Source organism: Dreissena polymorpha, chromosome 6 (assembly GCF_020536995.1).
Source record: "Dreissena polymorpha isolate Duluth1 chromosome 6, UMN_Dpol_1.0, whole genome shotgun sequence".
NCBI classification, from domain to species: domain Eukaryota; kingdom Metazoa; phylum Mollusca; class Bivalvia; order Myida; family Dreissenidae; genus Dreissena; species Dreissena polymorpha.
In genome coordinates, this window is record NC_068360.1 from 111,471,900 (window position 1) to 111,493,902 (window position 22,003).

The following is a 22,003-nucleotide window of genomic DNA, read 5'->3' on the forward strand; positions in this document are numbered from 1 at the left end:
ACACGATTGGCTGTCGAAAGTGCGAACGAGCATTCTGACAGCTTTAAATGTTCATGTTTGCTCATTCTCGTTACATCTTCGTTTTAATAAACCTATCTCAGGAACAATGCATATCAACGCTTCCAAGACTAATAACGCTGTACACGTGCTCCCCGTGCCCCTATACGATCTTGAGACAGTCGTTTTGCTTAACTACAAACAAAATTGTGTTTTACACTCGGATTTGAAAGATTTCACTTGAAAAAAAGCAAAGGTTTTCACATAGCGACATAATGTTAACCCCGAAATCACACATCATACAATGGATATTTGGAAGTTTTGATGAATAAAGTTTAGTATTACCATCAGTTTGAACGGTCACGTGATCTGTTTCGAAGATGTTTCGTGATCTGATACTGATGATTTCGAAGGCTTCAATGACGCATATATTCGTCTTGCAGTAATAATTGTCAAAGGGAGAGAACTGTTTAAAAATGGAAACATGTTCGTCAAGGTTGCATTGTCTTACCTTGTATTTGTAATACTGTTTGAGTAACAAAAACACAACAACAACAATACTCTAGTGTTAAACTTATTTAAAATCCCTTGGACAAATCTAACGGAATCAGTGTTTTGCAAGCCTGTGAAAGGAATGACCTTAGGGGAACTAATTTTAACACACATATTGTGGTATTGTTGACTTAAGTATTTTGATGTTTTTAATTAACCATGTAATTAATGTTTACTGATTCTTTTAAAGAAAAAACAACACGAGGATGATGTAGTTGTAAAGGCATCGGGCCAAATCATATGTAGTAAAACAGCTTAATTCATGATGAGAAAGTTAGATATGCTCTATACTAAACTCGGCTGCCAAGTATATTACATGCAATATTAATTATGCGTTTGTTTAATGGTTTGCTTAGTTTAAACATATTTTACTTCAAGAGCAAACATATTATATACAAAGAATGCATACATAGTTACGACTGATTTACGTGTTCCGAAAATAGATAAGAACGACAGACTAAGTCTTGTATGGTTCTTCTCCGAACATAGATTTTGCTTGATTGTAACTTTACTTTTCAATTGGTGGTTGTAATGTTAGAGTTAACATACAATATGTCTTTTTAAAGAAAAGAAGGATAGTTGTAATAAAGAAGAAAAAGTTTTTAATAAAAAAAACTGTAATACAATTAGAAGTAACGAGTCATGACAGTGAGACCGGGATCGGACGCAGGAAGCTAATGAAACGTTCCGATATAGTGTGGAACACAGAGGTTTGAAAGGTTGCTTTTTGCTATTTTTGATTGTTTTTTATTTTGGTGTTTCGATGATTGATGTGACAGATAACGATCTATCAAAGCGTTTACTATGCTTTGTTGTGAAACGTCGTTAGACGATACCGGACCAGACGAGACGTGGACTAGGCCAAACCGGAAGTGTTGTCGAGAGCTGCGCAGACTAGCATGGGCATAACACGACCGCGAGATGAAGCCATTACAACTCTCTAATTTTACTGTACATAAACCAGAATAAAGCATCTTATTAGTAAATTATCGAGGACTTGAGTTGTCTTATTAAGTAGAAAAACTTCTACTTAATAGACGTGTGAACTGCATCAAAAATACGAGTGTTTCTCGATAGTCAATACTTTCGTCTCCATACAGTAATGTATTTAGAGATCTAGGTGCCAAAGGGTTAATTGCATTGATGGGAACTTCTCGTTGTTGCCTGAAACGGTCGCATTCTAGAAAATAATGATATACGTTTTCGATAGCGCCACAACTACATAAGGGTGACTGAACAATATTGCACATATAAAGGTCTTGATTTAATGAACTACGACGAATTCTGAGTCTAGTATGGAGCATTTGTTGGCGTCCTTTGCCGTAGTAGTACAGTGAATTAGGGTTAGTAGTATCTCTAGAAAGAGGCATTTTAAACGAGTGAAGAGCATCAGCATTACGTGTTTCTTGTGGGAGATTGTTCCATTCTGTTATTGCGAAGGGTACGAATGAGTTTGAGTATAAAGTCGTGCGAGCGGTTACATTTCTTATGTTTGCTCCATTAAGTAATGAATACGAGCTGTTGCTTTCAACTGTGTTAGGTACTACAGAAAGGTTTTTAGTAATTTTGTTCATGAGAATAAGTTTATAATTTCGGCGCCTTATATTTAGTTTTTCCCACCCAACTTCTTTATGTAATTCGTTTAAGGAGACAAGTTTGGTTCAGCCTGATACAATTCGCGTAGCTTCAGTTTGATTTTTTCTAATTTTTTTTCAAATTGACAGCAGTTGTCAAACACAACATCAGATTCAAGTATAGGTCTAATAAATGAACAGTATATGACTTACAACGCTTTCCTGTCAAGATTATGTTTAAGTCGACGCATAATATTAAGCCGTTGCCATGATTTGTTCTTTATATGTGCAATATGCTCGTGCCATGAGCAGTCATTAGTCAAGTGGAGTCCTAAGTGTTTATGTAAACAAACTTCAGGTATAGTTACGTTTTGAATTGTCAGAGGAGGGTGAATCGGCTTGTTTAGTTTTCGAGATATGAGAGATTCTGACTTAGACAGATTAAATATTACCAGCCATTTTTGAGCCCACGTATTAAGTCGGTCAATATCAGCTGGTTTGAAGGTTGCTGTCTCATTAGGAGAATTGACAATCATATACAGGCTTGTAGTGTCTGCAAACAGATTAACACATGAGTGGATATTCGATACAATGTCATTTAAGTATATTAAAAACATTAGCGGTTCAAGCGTAGATCCTTGTGGGACACCGGCAGATATCTTTGCAAATCTTGATTCAACCCCTGGGAGAACCACCTTCTGTTTTCTGTCAGAGAGATAGTTAGATATCCATTTTAAGTCCCCTCGTATGCCAGAGCAGTGAAGTTTGTATAGAAGCCACTTGTGCCAAACTTTGTCGAAAGCCTTACCTATATCATAGAAGACAACTCTTATTTCGAGGCCACTGTCCAGGACTTTACAGAATTTGTCATAGATGAAAGTTAATTGAGAGAAAACCAGACTGAGCTTGGGTGAAGAATTTCCACGTAGGAAGTTGTGATTATAAAGTATCCTCTCAAAAACCTTTTCAAGAGTATTTAACATAGATATATGTCGATAGTTAGATAGCAAAGTAGATCGACTTTTTTTAAATACTGCGCATACACTTGCTTTTAAATCGCATGCTTGCCTTTGTGGTATAGTTTGTAGTTTAGTTCAAAACACACTCGCACTAACTGATTGGTATTTCGGACTAGAAATATATTCTCTCTATGTGACTAGTGCAATAGTTGAATTGCAATAACAAAAGAACAATGGCATGTACTTTTGAAAGTTGTGTTGATACATACGAAAATCTGTACGCTTTGTTGTCAGCTCTCCGTATGCATTCAGCATTGGAATGGTTGATGTCTATATCTTTGCTTACTTAAATGTCTGTTTTGGCGTTTGCCGGTTTGAGCGATTAAAAAAGTCAGTCACTAAACTTCATTCCGTTATAAACACAATTTTGTTATGCCCCCGGTAGGGTGGCATAGAGTAATCGGACCATCCGTCCGTTCGTCGGTCCGTCTGTCCGTCCAGCATGCCGTTTTCGGAGTTTTTTGCTTAACGTTTTGAGATATTTATCTGTCTTTTGGTAAATGAGTCTACCTGTATGAGTTACAGATCAAGTTTGAATTTCTTTCCGGTCCATTAATTTTTGGCGAGTTTATGGGCCTTAGACTCTAATTTCTCTACCATAAAAGTATTCTGGACCTTTTCGCTAAACGGTTGCAGATATTCTCATGATGTTTGGTGTGTACGTCTGTTTACACAACTAACAAATCATGTTTTAGTTTCGTTTCGGTCCATTGAGTTTTGACAAAGTGGCGGGCCTCGGACTTTTTTCGTCAAAATAATAATTTTCCGGATTTTCTTTCGAAATGTTGTAAGATAGTGACCATATGTTTGGTGTTTGAGTCTACTTACACGACCTACATGATCACGTTCGAGCTTTGTTCCGGCCTATTGTTTTTAAGAAGTTACTGGCCTTGTACTTAACAATTTTCTCTTTCAGATATTTGACTGATATTTGATGTATGAGTCTACCTGCATGATTTTCAGATCAAGATTGAGTTTTTTTCATGAGTTATGAGACAAAAGTGAAATGAGGGGATGCCCTATGGAAACATATCTTGTTTCTTTCTGACACAAATGAGCATTTATTCACGTTATGCTGCTTTTTTGCCGCCAACAGATCTTTAAGTCGAAGAGCATTTCATCTTTTTTAAAAACTTAATTTTATCCGAATTAGGAATTTGCACCAAATATTCCTTAGCAGACGTGTCGAATTGGTACAGACGTAAATTTGTAAGAAGAACTTTAAATTCGTAGTAACATAACATACCGATTTTATATGTGTAAGACAGAAATGCTCAGGTTTATTAACCTTCTACTTAGTGTTCCATATTTAATACGCATTAATAAGGCCTGAATTACATGGAGCTACACACATACCGTGAAAAACAACCAACACATATGTTTATGAAGAAGTTTTATTTGTAAGGCAAAGATTGTTTAGAGTAAAGCTTTATAGATAACAATATATAATGCATATTAAATCTAAAATGCAGCCTACGAATGAACACGTGTTTCATAACGTAAACCGATAAGAACTGGGTAAAACCAATAATTTGTCTGCTTTTTAATTTTGCCAAATTTTGAATAACAGTTTTGTAATTAAGCTTGCATTTTGAAGCGCACAAAGTAAGACCAGAGCTTTCATATTAAGTTCCTAGATTTCTTTGATAGTAAATAAGTGAATAATGTATTAAAGTTACATTTAACAAGTCAATTACATGTACATTATAAGAAGATATGTTATGCCTGTTTGTTATGTATTTGCAGTCAACAATCTTTCAGATAAAATCGTATATTTTACTGTGATTTTAAATTATAACTGTTACAACAGAGCTGTCAGACGGAAACGCTTATTATACATCAATAAGCAATGACACAATTAGTAAATATAGTTTGTAGTATTTATATTTTTTAACATTCCATACATAATTTTTATTTCTAAACCTCAAGTCGTTTCCTAGAATCTTAAAATCATACACTCTGGTCTTAAGTTTGTGATTCACAAGTTACAATACATAGTAGTAGTAGTCATCATACTAATAATAAAAATAATAATAAAATAATAATAATAATTAAACTACACTTCTACTACTACTAAATCATTATAATAATAAGAAAGATAAGAATTATAATTTATTATTATTATCATTATTGTATATTGTGAATGACATGGTTTAAGCAAAGGCTATGACTGATATATAATTAATTTGTGATGAAGCATTTATGCTTAATTTTTTTTTTTTTTAAATAAACACTGTCCTTTATGGCATTTTAGTCTAAATTTTTATTAATGTATTACATTATGTCATTAGTAAATGATAATTCTAGATTTATCGAACAACAATTGTTTAATGTCTAAACAACAGCGACACCAAGAACACGATTTTAATTCTAACCTGTAATTAATTGAATAAATAATACTTTTGAAATTGTAATGTGGAAATGTTTACATTAGTGTATTTTTTGCGTTTTTATTAAAATGTTCAAAAACGACACTAGTATTCTTTGTGTACGCCGAGGTCATCGAATATCATGTTAGAATGAGATATAAGCATACTAAATTCTCCACATAATATGCAAACAGATATATCTGAATACAAACATTTGCATAGTTTTAGTTGTACATAAAGTAACAAAGTCACAATAACAGAATGCAATAAATAAAATAAGTAAATACATGTATGAACAAAAATCTGAGAAGTATTTACTAGCCATAATTAGTTTACGATTAGGAATATACTTAGGTCAAAACATTGTTTTTTCCACTAGCGAAAGCTATTTGACGAAGGTCGGCATTATGTTTCGTTAACTTGTTTTCACTATACTTAACGTAAAGATAACAAGAGTTACTTTTCAATTAAATATGAATCTCTGATGAAAATTATCTTATAAGTCACAATTCTTCCTTTCGTTATATGTACTAATTTGCAAAAACCTTGGAACGCAAGACATTTTATACGGTTGCCTGGAAAATTTATGGTCGATATGGCTGGTGGAAACAAAACAACTGTTTTACACCTTATGAAATTAACACATATTGAATACTAAAAAAGAAATCTACACAAACAGATATAGCTGAATTAATAATTGCATTACGTTGCTGCAACATATATAACAGCATATATGCACATAACCAATATAGAATATGCACGTTCACCATGAATGTTTTAAATATAATGAAAAAAGACATATCATATAACGATTGACATACTTCTTTTTTCATATTAACAATATTTAAAAATTGTATTTGGCAAAATAAATGTAACCTAGATGTTCTTTAAAATTTAGCGGACATGCCATTCAAAATATTTCTTTTAAGTATGAAGGGTTTTTCGGACATGATAAGGACGAGGTTATTTATGTCCTACAGCATATCGTAAAATCGACCGTTAAAATACTTCATTGACTGAAGACATTTCGAAATGTCCGTCAAGCAATAGCTAAAGCTTTATTAAAGTTATAAACTTTTGTCATACATTTATTTTACTTAATTCTATTACCCGTTTTACTTATTAAACTTGCCAATAGGTTATCCTCACCACACATAAATTAATTAAAACAACAAGTGAACAAAAAAAAGCTTAGGCATACATTTAAATATTAAGACAATATGCCAACGAAAACATCAACAAAACGTATTTAAGGAAACAAACAAACAAATAACTATCAGTAAAACACTCAAGAATGAGTTAAACATAAGTATTATTATCCTTCTATTTTTTTTTATATAAACATAAATATTTATCATTCATGTGATAACTCAATTGCGCATGTTTTATTTGATAGTTGTACACATATTTTGTTGAAACATGTTTAATATGTTTAACAGAACAAATGCATAAAACATGCTTTATCAATATTATCACACTTAAAGTCAATACATTCGATACACATTCTCATTAATTACAATGGATATAACATGTTTATGCTAAATCAAAAATAATCATAACATCACTTCAACCGATACTGTTGAAAAACCAAAATTGATGGTGTGTCTTGTGTCCTGTGGCTTTATATAGCGTAAGGTATTAATCATGACATGGACAATCACTTAGCCTAATGTAAGTACCTTGCAAAAACAGTATGTTATAGAATAGATGGATCGATTCATTGTCCACGACGCATATCTTTTTACGTTAACATACATTAAATTGTCCTGATAATCCATAACATGTATTAATGGCGCAATTTAGGACCAAACCTGCATTAGCCCCCGACGGTAACAACAACACAACAAAAACGATGATCATAATTATTTAGATTGGACTAATAGAGTTGCATATGTCTTTTACAGTCCTTATCGATGCAAAAGACACATCTTAAGCGATAGTTGCTTCTGTACGTGAACACAATGCACATTTGTATGCAACACATGTCCAATAAATCATATTAAACTATTATTATACTATTAAATATCTTACAATTATAATAACAATAAAAATGCGTACATAATACCCCCTTTTGATACGCATCTAACAAATCATCTAGCGCAATCACGTTTTGAATCAACAATGTAATTTCATTTTCATTCATTAGGTTACTGCGTATTTTCTGTTATATATCAGAGAGCAAATCGAATCCAACATTTCTAATGTCTGCAAATCAGTTCAAAATATTTTCAATAACACATTATTATTGTTGTAATTATTAGATTATAATTAGTAAAATATTGAGTAAATTCAACCAAAGGACTACTCTACAACTATGATCATACGTATTCAACATTTGCTTTTCTAATATCAGCAGACCCCCTTTTAGTATATTTATATAGAGCTATTAACATGTTTAAGACACGTCGTACACCATCACATAACACTCGTTCAAATAACAATACAATTATAAAAAGTCTTCAATCACAATATGTACAGTGGAACAATAAACAATAAATAAACAAATACTGTTCAATAATGACTATTTGTCATAACAAAGTTTTAACAACAATAGTTTTAGTCGTTGCTTTCATGAAATAGTATACAGTAGCATAACAAGTATTTATAAGGTCCCGGTTTTCATAGCATCAGTGGAAGCATTCAACGTAATATGCACATGTGAACACAAGTGTTTTGCATTAGTAAAATCAATCAATCATATTTACATTTGCAAAGTAATAAATACATACGTAAATATAATTTGACATATTATTAACATTATCTACGACATGAGACATTTTCACTTACACATTTTTTTCATAACCAGGCGTTTGTAAAAAACCTACAGCATAGCGGAACAACACTAAATGTATACAAAAACAACAAGAATCAGGATTCAAATAAAATATTAACTATAGTAAAATGTCCATTAAAAACACACGATCTCAACAAAATATTTACAAATGTATTAAATTATGAAGAAAAAAGCACACAAATCACGCAAACATAAATAAAATAAAACAACAATGTACACCCAGTTCATAGTAATATCCTGCATACTATGAGTTAAAAATTAAGCACTACTACAAGAGTGTTTACACAATTAAATAGAGAACGCAAAACCTCACTGTATTTCACGTATCAAACTATTTTAATCAACTTTCTGTTTCCGTTATACTTTCTGATTTAAAACAGTGATTTGAAATGGTACATATCACATGATGTCATACAGTAAAATGAAGCACACGTAAGTTTATGTCTATTTTTGTATTAAAATAAATAATTAAACATATTAAAACAAAAAGACAAGTACCAATATAACACAAACAAATAAAAATTTTTTTTACATTTTCGACCTTTTCTAAAATATACCTTATAATTACTCTTCCAATGTCACACACAATGCATAATGACGGTAAAAAGATGCATGTACAACACATATTAGACCTGAAAAATTAAATGAACAAAACACGTTTGTCCAAATAGTATACACACAATTTATGTCCGTTTTATGTACACAATATATACACAAAGTTAACGCATTTTTATCAGTCTATGCACACGTCACCATGCAAGAGTAATGTTCTATATTTACCATTCCAATACGAACATATCAAAACGTTCTTCCAAAAATAAAACGTATGCAACATGCCGGTTCAAAGTAAACAATATATACAAGACACATAGGAGAGTAAACATGACATGTTTACAAAACAAACAAGTGTAGACAAGTGCATATTTCGTTGAACCGAGGCAATATTTGAATAAAATGCTGATTCACAACAAATTATAATGAAAACAAAAAACACACAATAAGCAAAGTGTTCCGGGGTCATAACATCAAACAATATCCAGAATACATTAACTTAAATTGAAAACAAATGTTGTAAAATAGGGGATCGAAATACATACAGCGGTATAGATAAGATGTACCAATACCTTATTTCTTATAATGCTTTACCTAAGTACTATTTTAAACGACTGCGTGTCTGTGTAAGCAAAACAAGGACAAGCAAAATTATTGAATAATAACAGCATGTCATACACATCAACACACTTTTTCTGTTACGAAAAACAATAACAATGCAAACATTCAAGCAGACAAAAATCCAGACTTAATTAAATATAAACATACATAAGTACAATCAATGTGCTCACTCGAACGTTCAAATCAATATTTTTAAGAATATAACGATTCCGAATTCAATAAAGATATAAGTATAGACACTGCACATACATATGCAAATTGTTGGTTTACATAACACTGTAAACACTCGTGTATTAAGAGTGTTTAGCACTCAAACACTTTGCCGCAGAAGAATTTTAACCTATGAATTGCACTAAATTAAATAGCCTGGTATTAAAACTGCATGTCTATTGGATTATCATAATACAGAATACACAAACTACAACTTGCATTCATATCAAATCAAAACAAACAATTTAATTATGCAACAGTCTACCGCACAATCACAAATGATACGTATTTCCTTATCAAATACATCAACATAAAAATCTCAACGTGCAAATTGAATTACAGGTCCCATGTTAGTTATGCTAACACAAAACCGAACCTGATAAACATACATTGGAAATAAATTTAATGTGCGTTGAAAAAGTAAAACGTTTCATTTTTTGCTATACATATTCGCTATATTTTTTTTAACAATTGCAAACACATGTACATACAACATAACCATCAACACAGTAAAACACTACAATTGAAATACGAAACATAATTAACAATACACATATTTACAATGCAATTGTATTTTTAGTTTTCTCACATGCAAGTTCATGCCGGAAACCATAAAAACAAAATACAACAATTTTCTATTAACATATAATGTATCCATCACTCTGTTAAAGGCAAACGTGTCTACAATCAATAACAAATATTTACAAATAAAACTGCACATGATTTGTTTAAATCCACATACGTTCCCATGCATATTGTTTGTTAACAACACACTATTTATATAAAAATCAATCCAATTTGCACTTGACCACAACAAAGTTTTTACGGACTATAAGACCGCATTCGTGTGCGACATGAATGGATAAATATCACATAAAATAAGATAACACGATGCAGAGTCTCTAAAATGGGTAATCGCCAACGTATTTCAAATACCATTAATAATTCCAATACCATTAATAAAATAAAATCAGTTTCTAATTAGGCAGCGCTGTGGCATGTTCAATTTAAGTTACAGACTATATACATCCGACTCAATTTTAACGCTAACATTATTAACTGTTCGATGACCACACTATATAATACAAAACTACACAATGCATTCGTATCAATCGCAATAACGGTATCACATTTGACTGTAATGTCTACAATTTCTCGTAAAGAGCATTTTTCACAAGACATTTTAATAATTATAAGAACATAAATAATAATAAAAAAACATTCATTATGCTAACGCAAATAAAATTTAAATACAATAAAGTGGAACATGCATAGTAAAGAGAACCGATACAGTGCACACAAATGTGCGATATACTTTTTATTTGAAACATTTTTTTTTGTTTAATTTTAGTGTAAATTTTAATACAACATTAAGCACACCAAACAACACTATAATACACCCTTAAAGAAATTCACTCAAATCAAAAACATTAATATAAATTGAACTTGTTAATGCAAAACATAACTTAAGTCATTATTGCTCCTAAACCATAAAGAATAAACACTCATTTTATTTTCTGTAAAAAAATCGCAAATACCACCTATTATAGACGATTATCAGCACATAAAGTTTAATACATTGGAAAGCAAGCATATACGCAAATACGAAAACAAAACTAAATAGCATCATTCTAGCCACGTTTTGTCACAATTATATACACTCATATAGTTCCCAATAATGGCACGAACTTGGATGTAATACATTTAGTGTCTGATTTCACCCTTTTTCTTTTTAAATGCATTGTAAATCATTTTCCAGGCCTCGGCACTGTGTTTGTACAATATGTTAGCAGGCGCGGATTCTAACAAGAATGAATCTAGGTCCGTCGTTTCGAGTTCTTCGTTGTACGCCATCAATCCGACGAAGAGTCTATCAAACGCAAACGTATTCGTTATTAATTGAGAATACATATTCAAAAAACATGGCTTAATTAAATCCGTATGATCAACCAGTTGCATACAAAAGAACATTGATTGTCATTACATTCCGCATAAAAGGCAAAAACTCCATTGTCAAAATCGCGAAGCAAAAAAACCAACATATGTTTAAATGATAAGTTTAAACAAAAAATTAAAGTCTCATAATATAATAATTAAGTACTTCATGATTTTGTCTAACGCGAATTTATAGATGTTCAACTTTACCCCGTGCTTTCGGTTGGCACAAAATCCGCATCCTCAGGGTTTTCTGGATTTGAAACTCTCAGAAGCAGAAATTCATGAAGGACCTCCATGATATTAAACAGCCTTTCGCAGCTCATTGAATTAAGGTATTCCGTGAAGGCAACCTGTGACTCCGCTAGAATTTGCTCGAAATGCGTAGTCCTCAATGTGGTAAACACATCCTGTGAACACGTTATATCTATATAATTTTTGTTCATTGCGAGTTTGTTGCCACGTTTTTGTATTTATTACAGACATTGTTTATAATACCGAAAGAACACTACACTTTAAATGAGTTTTGAAAATATCATATATATTTAAAACTAAAGTAATGTGGGATCGTGGAAGTAAACATTATTATATTCCTCTTATAACTGTCAGGAAACATGAATTTTGTGAAAACATAAAACGATTTACATATTCAAAATATAAATTATGTTTGACAATTTAGTTTAACTTTTAATAGTTACAAACAATCACGAAACTAACCTGTATGTCACCCAAATAATCGACCAATAGTTTTGATCTTTGGAATGAGAGTAGCAACCACAATGCTTTGGCGTGTTTCAGCTGGCAAAACTGTTGAACCTGTACACGCAAATATATATCACAGCATAATATATGTTTTTTTTTATCCTATTCAAGCAAATTATTGCAAAACAAAAAACTCTGGCTGTAATTTGTGCGTTTTACGAAAGGAAATTTTACATGACACCCTCATGTTAATTTTCGATCGATCACTTCATCTTTACATGGTTATGGAACGTTTATTTAGGCATAAGTCATTCTTTGTTGTAATACAATACCCATCGATGAATTAATTTGAATACATACATCCAATGTATAAAATTTTAAAAACAATTTAGTAACATAACACGAATAAAAAACATTGGTTTTCAAGCCAAATCAGCCAATAATGTTGTGTTTTGTTATACTGTTTACTGAATGAAAAACAAAGCGCCAAATTCTACGTACGTGCGTTCTTAATGACACAAACACAAAATTGATCAAACTGTTGTAGACGTATTTCATTGTTGTAAATATATTTAGTTCATAAATATATTTATTCGGAATGATATTGAAGTAAATTATTTTTTAAAGGAAACATTGCTCTGATTGTTCAATGGTTGGACAGAGTAGATTTTAACTGTAAACAGAATTAGTAGCGTTCTTTTGTAGTAGTTGATTAGGTTTCAGTATGTAGAGACTGGGTAGAAAGGTGAACTGTTTTTACTAACATTTTAATACGTTAATTGGCTTGTCAAGCATGAGTTTATTCACTCAACCACATCCGTGTGCATGAATGACTATTTCGAATGTCATTCTTTGCATATCATTCATGCTGTCAACCTGTATGTTTATGATATTAAATCATAAATATAATATATTTAGGTAAATATGCATTTTATACATCTTTTATATTCATGTCGGTCGGTTGTATTATTGTAATTATTTTGTTTTAATAGTTGTATTTGTGTATTAATTCAGTTGGTATCTTACCGTCGGAACACATCATTTTATATATAATTGAAATGTATACTTATTATAAGAATGTCGTTCTTTGCATATCATTCATGCTGTCAACCTGTATGTTTATGATATTAAATCATAAATATAATATATTTAGAAACCCAAACGTGTTGTTCGAAGAAAGAACCCTAAACGCCCATTCGGCAACACTGGCGCCCAACGTGGGGCGCCAGGAGATACCACGGCGCTGCAGCCATACGGCAACACTGGCGCCCAACAACGAGTCTTCGGCAACAACAGCGTTTGGAACAGAAAAACGGAAGTAGCGGACACGTTACTTCGGCGAAAACAGACAGGAGCCTCAGACCGGTAGCGAGGAGGGGGAGAGTCCAGGAATTTAACACAGCGATTCCTTGGAAACCGGTTTTTGATTTTTCCCGGGGAGTAGGAGTCCACATTTTTGCGCGGCATCGAGCTCGAGCACCGATGTGAGTACAACTACGTATTTCTTGTGCACAAAACTTTGACGTCAAAACCGTTAAAACGTACGTACAGGATTTCACGTTCTGCTACGCAAGGAAGGATTCACGTTCAATCAGGACGGAGAGTGATGGACACTTAAATCGTTGTGGACATTGTGTATCGTGTCATTATTGTGTTTTGCTTGTATTTTGTAAGTTTTCCGACGGAGTTCGGTGAGTGTAAATATTTTTATAATTATTGTGCAATGTACATATATCTATTTATTGTAGTTTCATTGTCGTAAATGAATGATTTGAAATACCAATCAGTTGACTTACAAAAACAACAACAACATATATAGCTAATTTAAGTTTATGTGGTCATGCATTTTGCGAATTGGTCGAGATAAATGAAACGACCTTTTGTCAGCTCATTGGTAAGTTAGTGTCATATGAAGTTATTTTAAGGAAATTATAGTCCCTTCACGAGCACAAAGTTTATTGCATGGCGAAGTTAAATCTACTCACCACTTACATGACGTTAAGTAGTAGATAGGTTTGAGTAACTGGATTTATTTAGTAGCAGTAGATTTTGCCCAAGGGTTATAATAAGTATCAAGAGGTTTCAATGCGTAAATTTGTTAATTTGTCATACTTTACGTATGGTTGAATTGAAAACGCTTTGTGCGTATTTTTAAAGAGAAAACTCTCTTTATAAATACCGGAAAATAATTACTGTTTTCTTTTCTAAAAATTGATAATGTTAAAATGTACATATACGATTTAAACTGCATTATGTAGTTTAATGCGTGTATATGCGACTGGCGTCTTACCGGTAAATGCACGTGCTCGCGATATCGTAGCGCAAGAAGAACGCTATTTCGGCAGTGTGGTAAACACGCGATAGTAAACCAGTGGCGGATTCGAATCGAAATAAAATCGAACTTAGTAAACACCTGGTACAAAATAAAAGAGCTTTGATTAGATATTTGTGATAGTCAGGCTGTTGGCTTAAAATAAGCCAAAGGGAGGTAATACAGGTGTGTTGAGATAACTGTTTCGGTACGTTTATTGGAAAAAAAGGAAAACGGCGATGTGGGCATTAAAACCGTCCACCGGAATCATCTGCTGCCGTGTTCCTTCTTACCGATACAGGAAGTACAGCGTGTTTCGTCACCTGAAGTTTCCGACGAGTCCTCCACGGACGTGGATGAACGCACAGGGAAGACGAGTTCCGACAGCAATCAGTCGGAAGATGAAACAGATAAACGACGCTCCAAACCGAAGAAAATACCACGGCGCCGCAGCCAACGTCAGACCCGTCGGCCGGCTTGGTTTACATCCGGGGAGTATAAATTGTGATAGGTGTTGTTATGTATTTGCAATAATGATTAAGTACAGTGACACCATACATTTAACATGTGTGGATTTGTATTGGAAAGATACACAGCTGTTAACATTCACTTCTGAGTATTTAAATACAAATTAGTGTATTATGTTTTGATTTGTCAAATTGTCATTGTTTTCAAATTGAAAATAAACAGTTGCAAACGAAAACGTTAATATTGTGGTTGTCATTATTTTTTAACAACGATGCTTTCATAGATATTTTGATCACGAGATTAATCAAACCTCGCTTTACAAGCGATGTTTGAATTTTAATAATGTCGAGGACGACATTTTCTTGGAGAAGGGGAAATGTGTTGTAGACGTATTTCATTGTTGTAAATATATTTAGTTCATAAATATATTTATTCTGAATGATATTGAAGTAAATTATTTTTTAAAGGAAACATTGCTCTGATTGTTCAATGGTTGGACAGAGTAGATTTTAACTGTAAACAGAATTAGTAGCGTTCTTTTGTAGTAGTTGATTAGGTTTCAGTATGTAGAGACTGGGTAGAAAGGTGAACTGTTTTTACTAACATTTTAATACGTTAATTGGCTTGTCAAGCATGAGTTTATTCACTCAACCACATCCGTGTGCATGAATGACTATTTCGAATGTCATTCTTTGCATATCATTCATGCTGTCAACCTGTATGTTTATGATATTAAATCATAAATATAATATATTTAGGTAAATATGCATTTTATACATCTTTTATATTCATGTCGGTCGGTTGTATTATTGTAATTATTTTGTTTTAATAGTTGTATTTGTGTATTAATTCAGTTGGTATCTTACCGTCGGAACACATCATTTTATATATAATTGAAATGTATACTTATTATAAGAATGTCATTCTTTGCATATCATTCATGCTGTCAACCTGTATGTTTATGATATTAAATCATAAATATAATATATTTAGAAACCCAAACGTGTTGTTCGAAGAAAGAACCCTAAACGCCCAAACGGCAACAAAACCATTCAGTTTAAGCATGCCAGTTTCGCAGCATTGTGTCGTTGTAACGCAATCAGGATCAAATATAAAATGTTGAATTAAATATAATAATATAATTTGAATCAAACTGGTGGAAAAAATATTGCTCGAATGATACTGGTGAGATTGAATTTTCTTAAACAAGGTAAAATGTACTCGAATAAAGAGGTGTTCAATTGGCATATTATTTATGGAATAACGAGATATTTTAAATGATGGTTTATATAATTGTATACATAACATAGTGACATAAACAGACATAATGTTGCAGGATTGATGTACAATGAATAGAGTAATTTCTTTGCTGAGAAAGTTTTCTTTTATATGGTTTATGAAAACAAATCTATCCACCAACAATTACTCGCTTACGCGAACTGTTCCAAAATTAATGAAAGAGAATGATGTTGTTAAAAAGGTATCGAATGTTTCGTGTTTGGATTCACAACTCATTATTGAATTTAAATAATGTTAGAACATAGAACTTGACGAAAATCGACATTAACGTTTTATTCTATAAAATTGTTTGGTTAGTAGAGTTGGAGCTAGTATTGCCAGTTTGTTACCGCGTCAAAGATATTTCTTTAATATTAAAAAGGAATGGTTTATACACTTACAAGAAAAATATAGGCGAAAATCAACACACAATGATCACATTTTGAATAGGGAAGCCGTGTTTTATTTTGATCTGTTGTTTTGATGAAACCAGAATTGTCCATTTAAACAATCTTATTTTTGCTAGTTGAACGTGTACGATTGTACTTGATTATAATGTTTGAATACGGTATTTAGTGATATTTTGTCATGTAAATTGCATTGAAGTGTTAAAGACCATTATGAATGACTGAACCGGAAAAGATCACACATACTTTGATATCACAACGAAAGGTTAGCAGTAGTGAGTGTCTGTATACTTTCTCATATTTTAATATCATGTAGAAAGAGTAAAGAAATTATTGGGTTATCTGAACAAAGATTAGAGAGATAATATAATTTGTATTTATATAATTGGACATATGGATCTTCTCGCGTTGTTAAATACACATTTACGATTCATAATTGTAAACATAATTGTAAATAGGCTTTGTCTATAAAAATGCTATGATCATCGCCTGCATATCATTAAACTCGGCGACGAAGGTGGAAGCAAATCATGTGTTCACAGTATAGTCGGCATCACATAATCAATTGGCTACTACATAGGTACATGTAATATTCATCGTGTTGACATTAGCTCCAACCATCAAATCAGCAATTATTGCAGTATTAAATCATATTGTTAAGCTGTAGTTGTTAGTATTGATAATAATACGACCATGAAGCTGCATGTCAACAACTTTACTTAAAAGTTCTGAACAAACAGCCATTTTTATATGCGAATATTAAAATAATACCTTCTGTCCATGAACGGCGTTCTTCATCTGTATAGTATTCTCCATGAATGTTGTCAGCGGCATGTTTGGATCACCTCCAATAGTTTGCAAGAAACTTATAGCAATGTCTAACTTGTCAATTGATGTACACGCATCGCGTACGTGGTGGAATTCCTCTATTATTTGGTTACGCAATGTAAAGTTCAGAGGTTCCTGAAATGTTAATAACTTCAAAATTAATGGTAACACCTTCGACATGGAAAGTCTTGTGCATACATGTTTGTCGTGTCTTTCGTTATGTTATTATTTAAAAATTGCAGCAAATATAACCTTTGCAGATCGGGAAAAGGTATATTTTCGTAACACATTAATCCAACAGAGTTAGGCTATACAATATGCATGTTACAAGCAATGATATTTACGCATGACCTTGAAGTTGAGATAGTGACACTATCCTTGCACACGACACATCGTTATCAAATGATTGTGCAGTATTATCATTTTATTTAAGCATATAATAAATGCTGAAGTTACGTCAGATCATGCTCAAACGGACGCACGCATGCACACATACGAAGGCACGCAGATACACCGACTTGTCATTTTGACAAATCTTTGAAACTGACCATAATAGGACTGGACACAAATATGAAACTTCATTCAGTTATGAGTATGACAGTATACAAAATACATCGTTCGAAGCTTACTTGTTTAATTATTTCATTAAGCCTTTTGAAAACAGAGCTATTCGACATCTCTGTTCTGTAGACCATTAGATCCATCTGAAATGATAACAAAGCAATATTTCTTATTAACGTGTTTTATCTGACCAATAAATCGTTGTTGTTATTATAATAAATAACTCATTTATGACCGTTAAAATACCTTAAGGTATTGTTGGATTTCAATCTTGGACTTTGAATTGAGAAGCCTGTCCATTAACTGCCGCTCCATTCCATCAAAGTCGTATTCTATATTCGTTTGGGTTCCTACTTCAAACGAGTAACGACAATTTGCCAGAACCAGTGGCAGGAGGTCATGATCATGGTCATAGCTGATCAGATGTGTTGATGTCACGGCCATCGGTTTCACAGACGGGTGTTTGATGTCTTTTCTGTAAATTGATTATACAGACCGTTAAACTAATATAAGAACTACAAGGGGATGTAAGTGTAATTTAATTTATCAGTTCATTCTGACAGCTTGTTGTATTTATTAGCAAATGAAATGAATTAACTATATGTATTATTGTCACTCAAAAGCATTATGAAATGATTGAAAAATCCGGTCATCGAAGCATTCAATATACGCGTACAAAGCTAACACGTTTTCTCCATCATGTTTGGTTGCTTCATTTTTTGAAAAAGCATAAACATGTATAATACAATTTATTCGAACTTGACACATTATACAATGAATTAATAAATATAATCTTTGTTTTAAATATAAATTAGAAATTAAAAAACAATGGCAGGAAATTTCACATTAATATATTTGTAAAATTATTTTAAAATCCAGTGGTATTTAAAGTTTTAATGTAATAGATACTAACGCTATTTGGTGTACATTTCCGACGAATTTAACTATTTATACAATGGAAAATTAATCCGCATGTCTTGATTTTTTATTTATAGTTTTCAATTTGGTCTCAGATCATTTGCGACGAGACATTAAATTCACCAAGTTGTATGAAATATGGTATACGGTCAACGAGCGAATACATGTTTTAACTCCATTACAAACTACCATGCATCGGTATTTTTGAACACAAAATAATACAAAAAATAATATCTGCGTTCTGCGCCGTACTAAAAATAATGGACGGATGTGAAATGTCATTGTATTGATGTTAAAAAATAACAACGAAACAACTTCGTCAATTATCCATCGAGTTTTTTTTTTAGTCGGAACTTCAAACAGAGTTAGCACCCCAATTACAACTGTTCCCGTCAAATATTCAGATAATGTAACACTAACTTATATGTAAATATTTTTGCTGGTTATGGTCAAGAACTGTTTTTTTTATTGTACAGTCATCTTTCGCTTAGTATATTGATGGATGCGCTTAGTGACATGAATAAATGTCATTTCACATCGATTTCACATATTGTTAATATTCGCTCTAGCTCTGAGCATTTTCAACTAACGTCCGCTTATTATTTTTAACATTAGGCTTTGCAAAAACATTATGTGCATTATAAACAATTGAAAAGAGAATATGTGGTTAGTTTCTGGGTAATACCGTGAATATTTGTCTCAATAAATTGACAAAATTAATATTTTACGAGCGCTAGAGAAAGTAAAAATGTGTTATTATCTTAATTTCATGAGAATTTTTTTTAACGGTAATAGCCGGAAAGCAAATACATTTTTGTTTATTGTTCAAATTATTCTTTTTAAAGTAGTAACTTTTCCGACCTTTTTTATACCAGCAGTATGTTCTAATTGATGCGTAGGATTTCTGTTAAAAAATCCGAGCCATTTTTAATTGGAGTATGTGCGCTCCGCAGTCAAAAGGACATGTTTAGAGGGTGCTTCTGGCTCTACTAATAGACGAGGCCCATCATGTGTTTGTGCCGCCGTGATCCGAACAAAAACAATTCATAAATAAACTTTAACAGTTCGGTATAGGCTTAAACAACGCGAAAACAACACGGGATTACGGTCATACAATGAAAACAAAGACAAGATGGACATTCTCCTTAAAATGTTAAACTATCAAATATGAACGATTGAAGAGTGTACGGAACAGGGTCACTGGTAGGTATAACTTGCTTTCTGAGTTTGTTATTCCCAAATGTAATGTTACCGTAGTTAATCTGAAAATTGCATGAAAAACACGATTTTGGACTCGGATTATCACATAATCAAAACGGAAAATTCATTACCAAGATAACGATCTCCAATCTCTAGTGCGTATAACTATCGGGACAATGTCACCTTGACTCAATACGACTGGGCAGGTTAAACCCATGTTGATTAAAGAGTCAAGACATTTTAAAAAGTATAACTGTCATGTTTTTCCATGTATTTTTCGATATAATTAGCATTCGTGAGCATTAACAGTACTAGTAAAATAAACTACTGTTCACCTTGACTTCTTTTTGATGATTTACTTTGGTGAAAGCTGAAAAGAATTTCAGATTAAAAAATGGTCGAAAAGAAGTTCCTTGTCAGGAGAGTGAGAAATTAATTGAGATTTATTCCTCCAATAGTGTTCAATATTTAAACATTTAGCACTAACAAAAATGTATTTTATTGTAAAAAAGCCACATGGCGTAGTACTTTAATAAGCTGGCCACGATTTTCCTAAACGTTGACCTTTTGAGTTTACCACATTTGTGGAATATTTGACATGGTAACATATTTATTACTTAATATGAGCGACTTTCAATCTCGGACCGCATGTCCATATGACGAAGACAAACATTCAGACTAAATTAAATCGAAATTCAATCGAATGTTGTTTTTTTTTCAAAATTGTTTTGGTGACCACGTATTTTAGCCCATCTTATCCAAATTAGCACTTGGCTTGAATAGTGTCAAGATGATCATGCTGACAAAGTTTCTATAAGATATATATTCATAATAAATAAATAAATAAATAAATACTATATATATATATATACAAAATAAAATAAATATAACAAAATATATATTTGTGTGACTTTTAGAGTGGTAACAAGGTTCGTCTAGGATATAACCTGGTGACTTTTCTTTTGAGCTCACTTGAACTAGATTAAAACTTAACCTATATATCGGTAATGAAACTATTATGACTACATTTCATCAAGATTATAGTGTGGTTACAAAGTTTTTCATGATTAGACCTGTTGACATGTTTTGAATCCCGCTTAACGAATTTGGAAATGGTTTAAAAATTGTTAAGATAAACATTAAGACAAAGATGAAGTCTTAAATATTCATGAATGGTTACAAAGTTTCGACCTACTGACCTTCTTTATTACCCAACTTGACAAAGATTAATACTTTGCCCGGATGTTGTCAAAATAAACATTCTGACCAAATTCATCAAGAATGAGCCATATTTTTGGCATCTATCCATGTAAATACATTTCGTTAAATTTGAACTATTACCATATATTATGACTTATCATTGGACCTAACAAACTGATTATTAAGAGCGAACCACAATTAAACATGAAATAGATGAATTATTATAATGTCATATTATAATGTGTGTATGCCCACGATTTGCTGACCAGCGGTCAATATGTGGAAATGGTCAGTTTTTCCCGCTAACGTTGTGCTTTGCTTTCTATATGTCAAAACAAATAAGGGTATCCAAGGCTGATCAACATATTTATTGAAATCAACAAAGGTTAAAGCGATCCCTTGAAACTTAGTAGAAACATGTTTCATGTTACAAGTCTTTGTGCCATGGACCTGACAGGATACCTAAAACACAGAAAGGTTTCTTATTTTTAAGCTGTTCATTTTAAG

General features: G+C 32.2%; 1 protein-coding gene across 6 annotated transcripts in view; it reads right to left on the bottom strand.

Annotated features, from left to right (window-relative positions):
- Nucleotides 1-4,522: 4,522 nt before the first annotated feature.
- LOC127833710 (E3 ubiquitin-protein ligase rnf213-alpha-like) overlaps nucleotides 4,523-22,003 on the bottom strand; it is a 237,314-nt gene continuing 219,833 nt past the window's right edge. For all 6 annotated transcript variants that reach the window (XM_052359130.1, XM_052359128.1, XM_052359129.1 and 3 more), the window contains 6 exons: nucleotides 18,425-18,653; nucleotides 18,247-18,321; nucleotides 17,561-17,752; nucleotides 12,341-12,439; nucleotides 11,834-12,033; nucleotides 4,523-11,558 (listed from right to left, as the gene is read on the bottom strand). In XM_052359130.1, coding sequence (XP_052215090.1) covers nucleotides 11,393-11,558; nucleotides 11,834-12,033; nucleotides 12,341-12,439; nucleotides 17,561-17,752; nucleotides 18,247-18,321; nucleotides 18,425-18,653 — 961 coding nt within the window. In that variant the 3' untranslated portion in view covers nucleotides 4,523-11,392. The remainder of the gene's footprint in view (nucleotides 11,559-11,833; nucleotides 12,034-12,340; nucleotides 12,440-17,560; nucleotides 17,753-18,246; nucleotides 18,322-18,424; nucleotides 18,654-22,003) is intronic.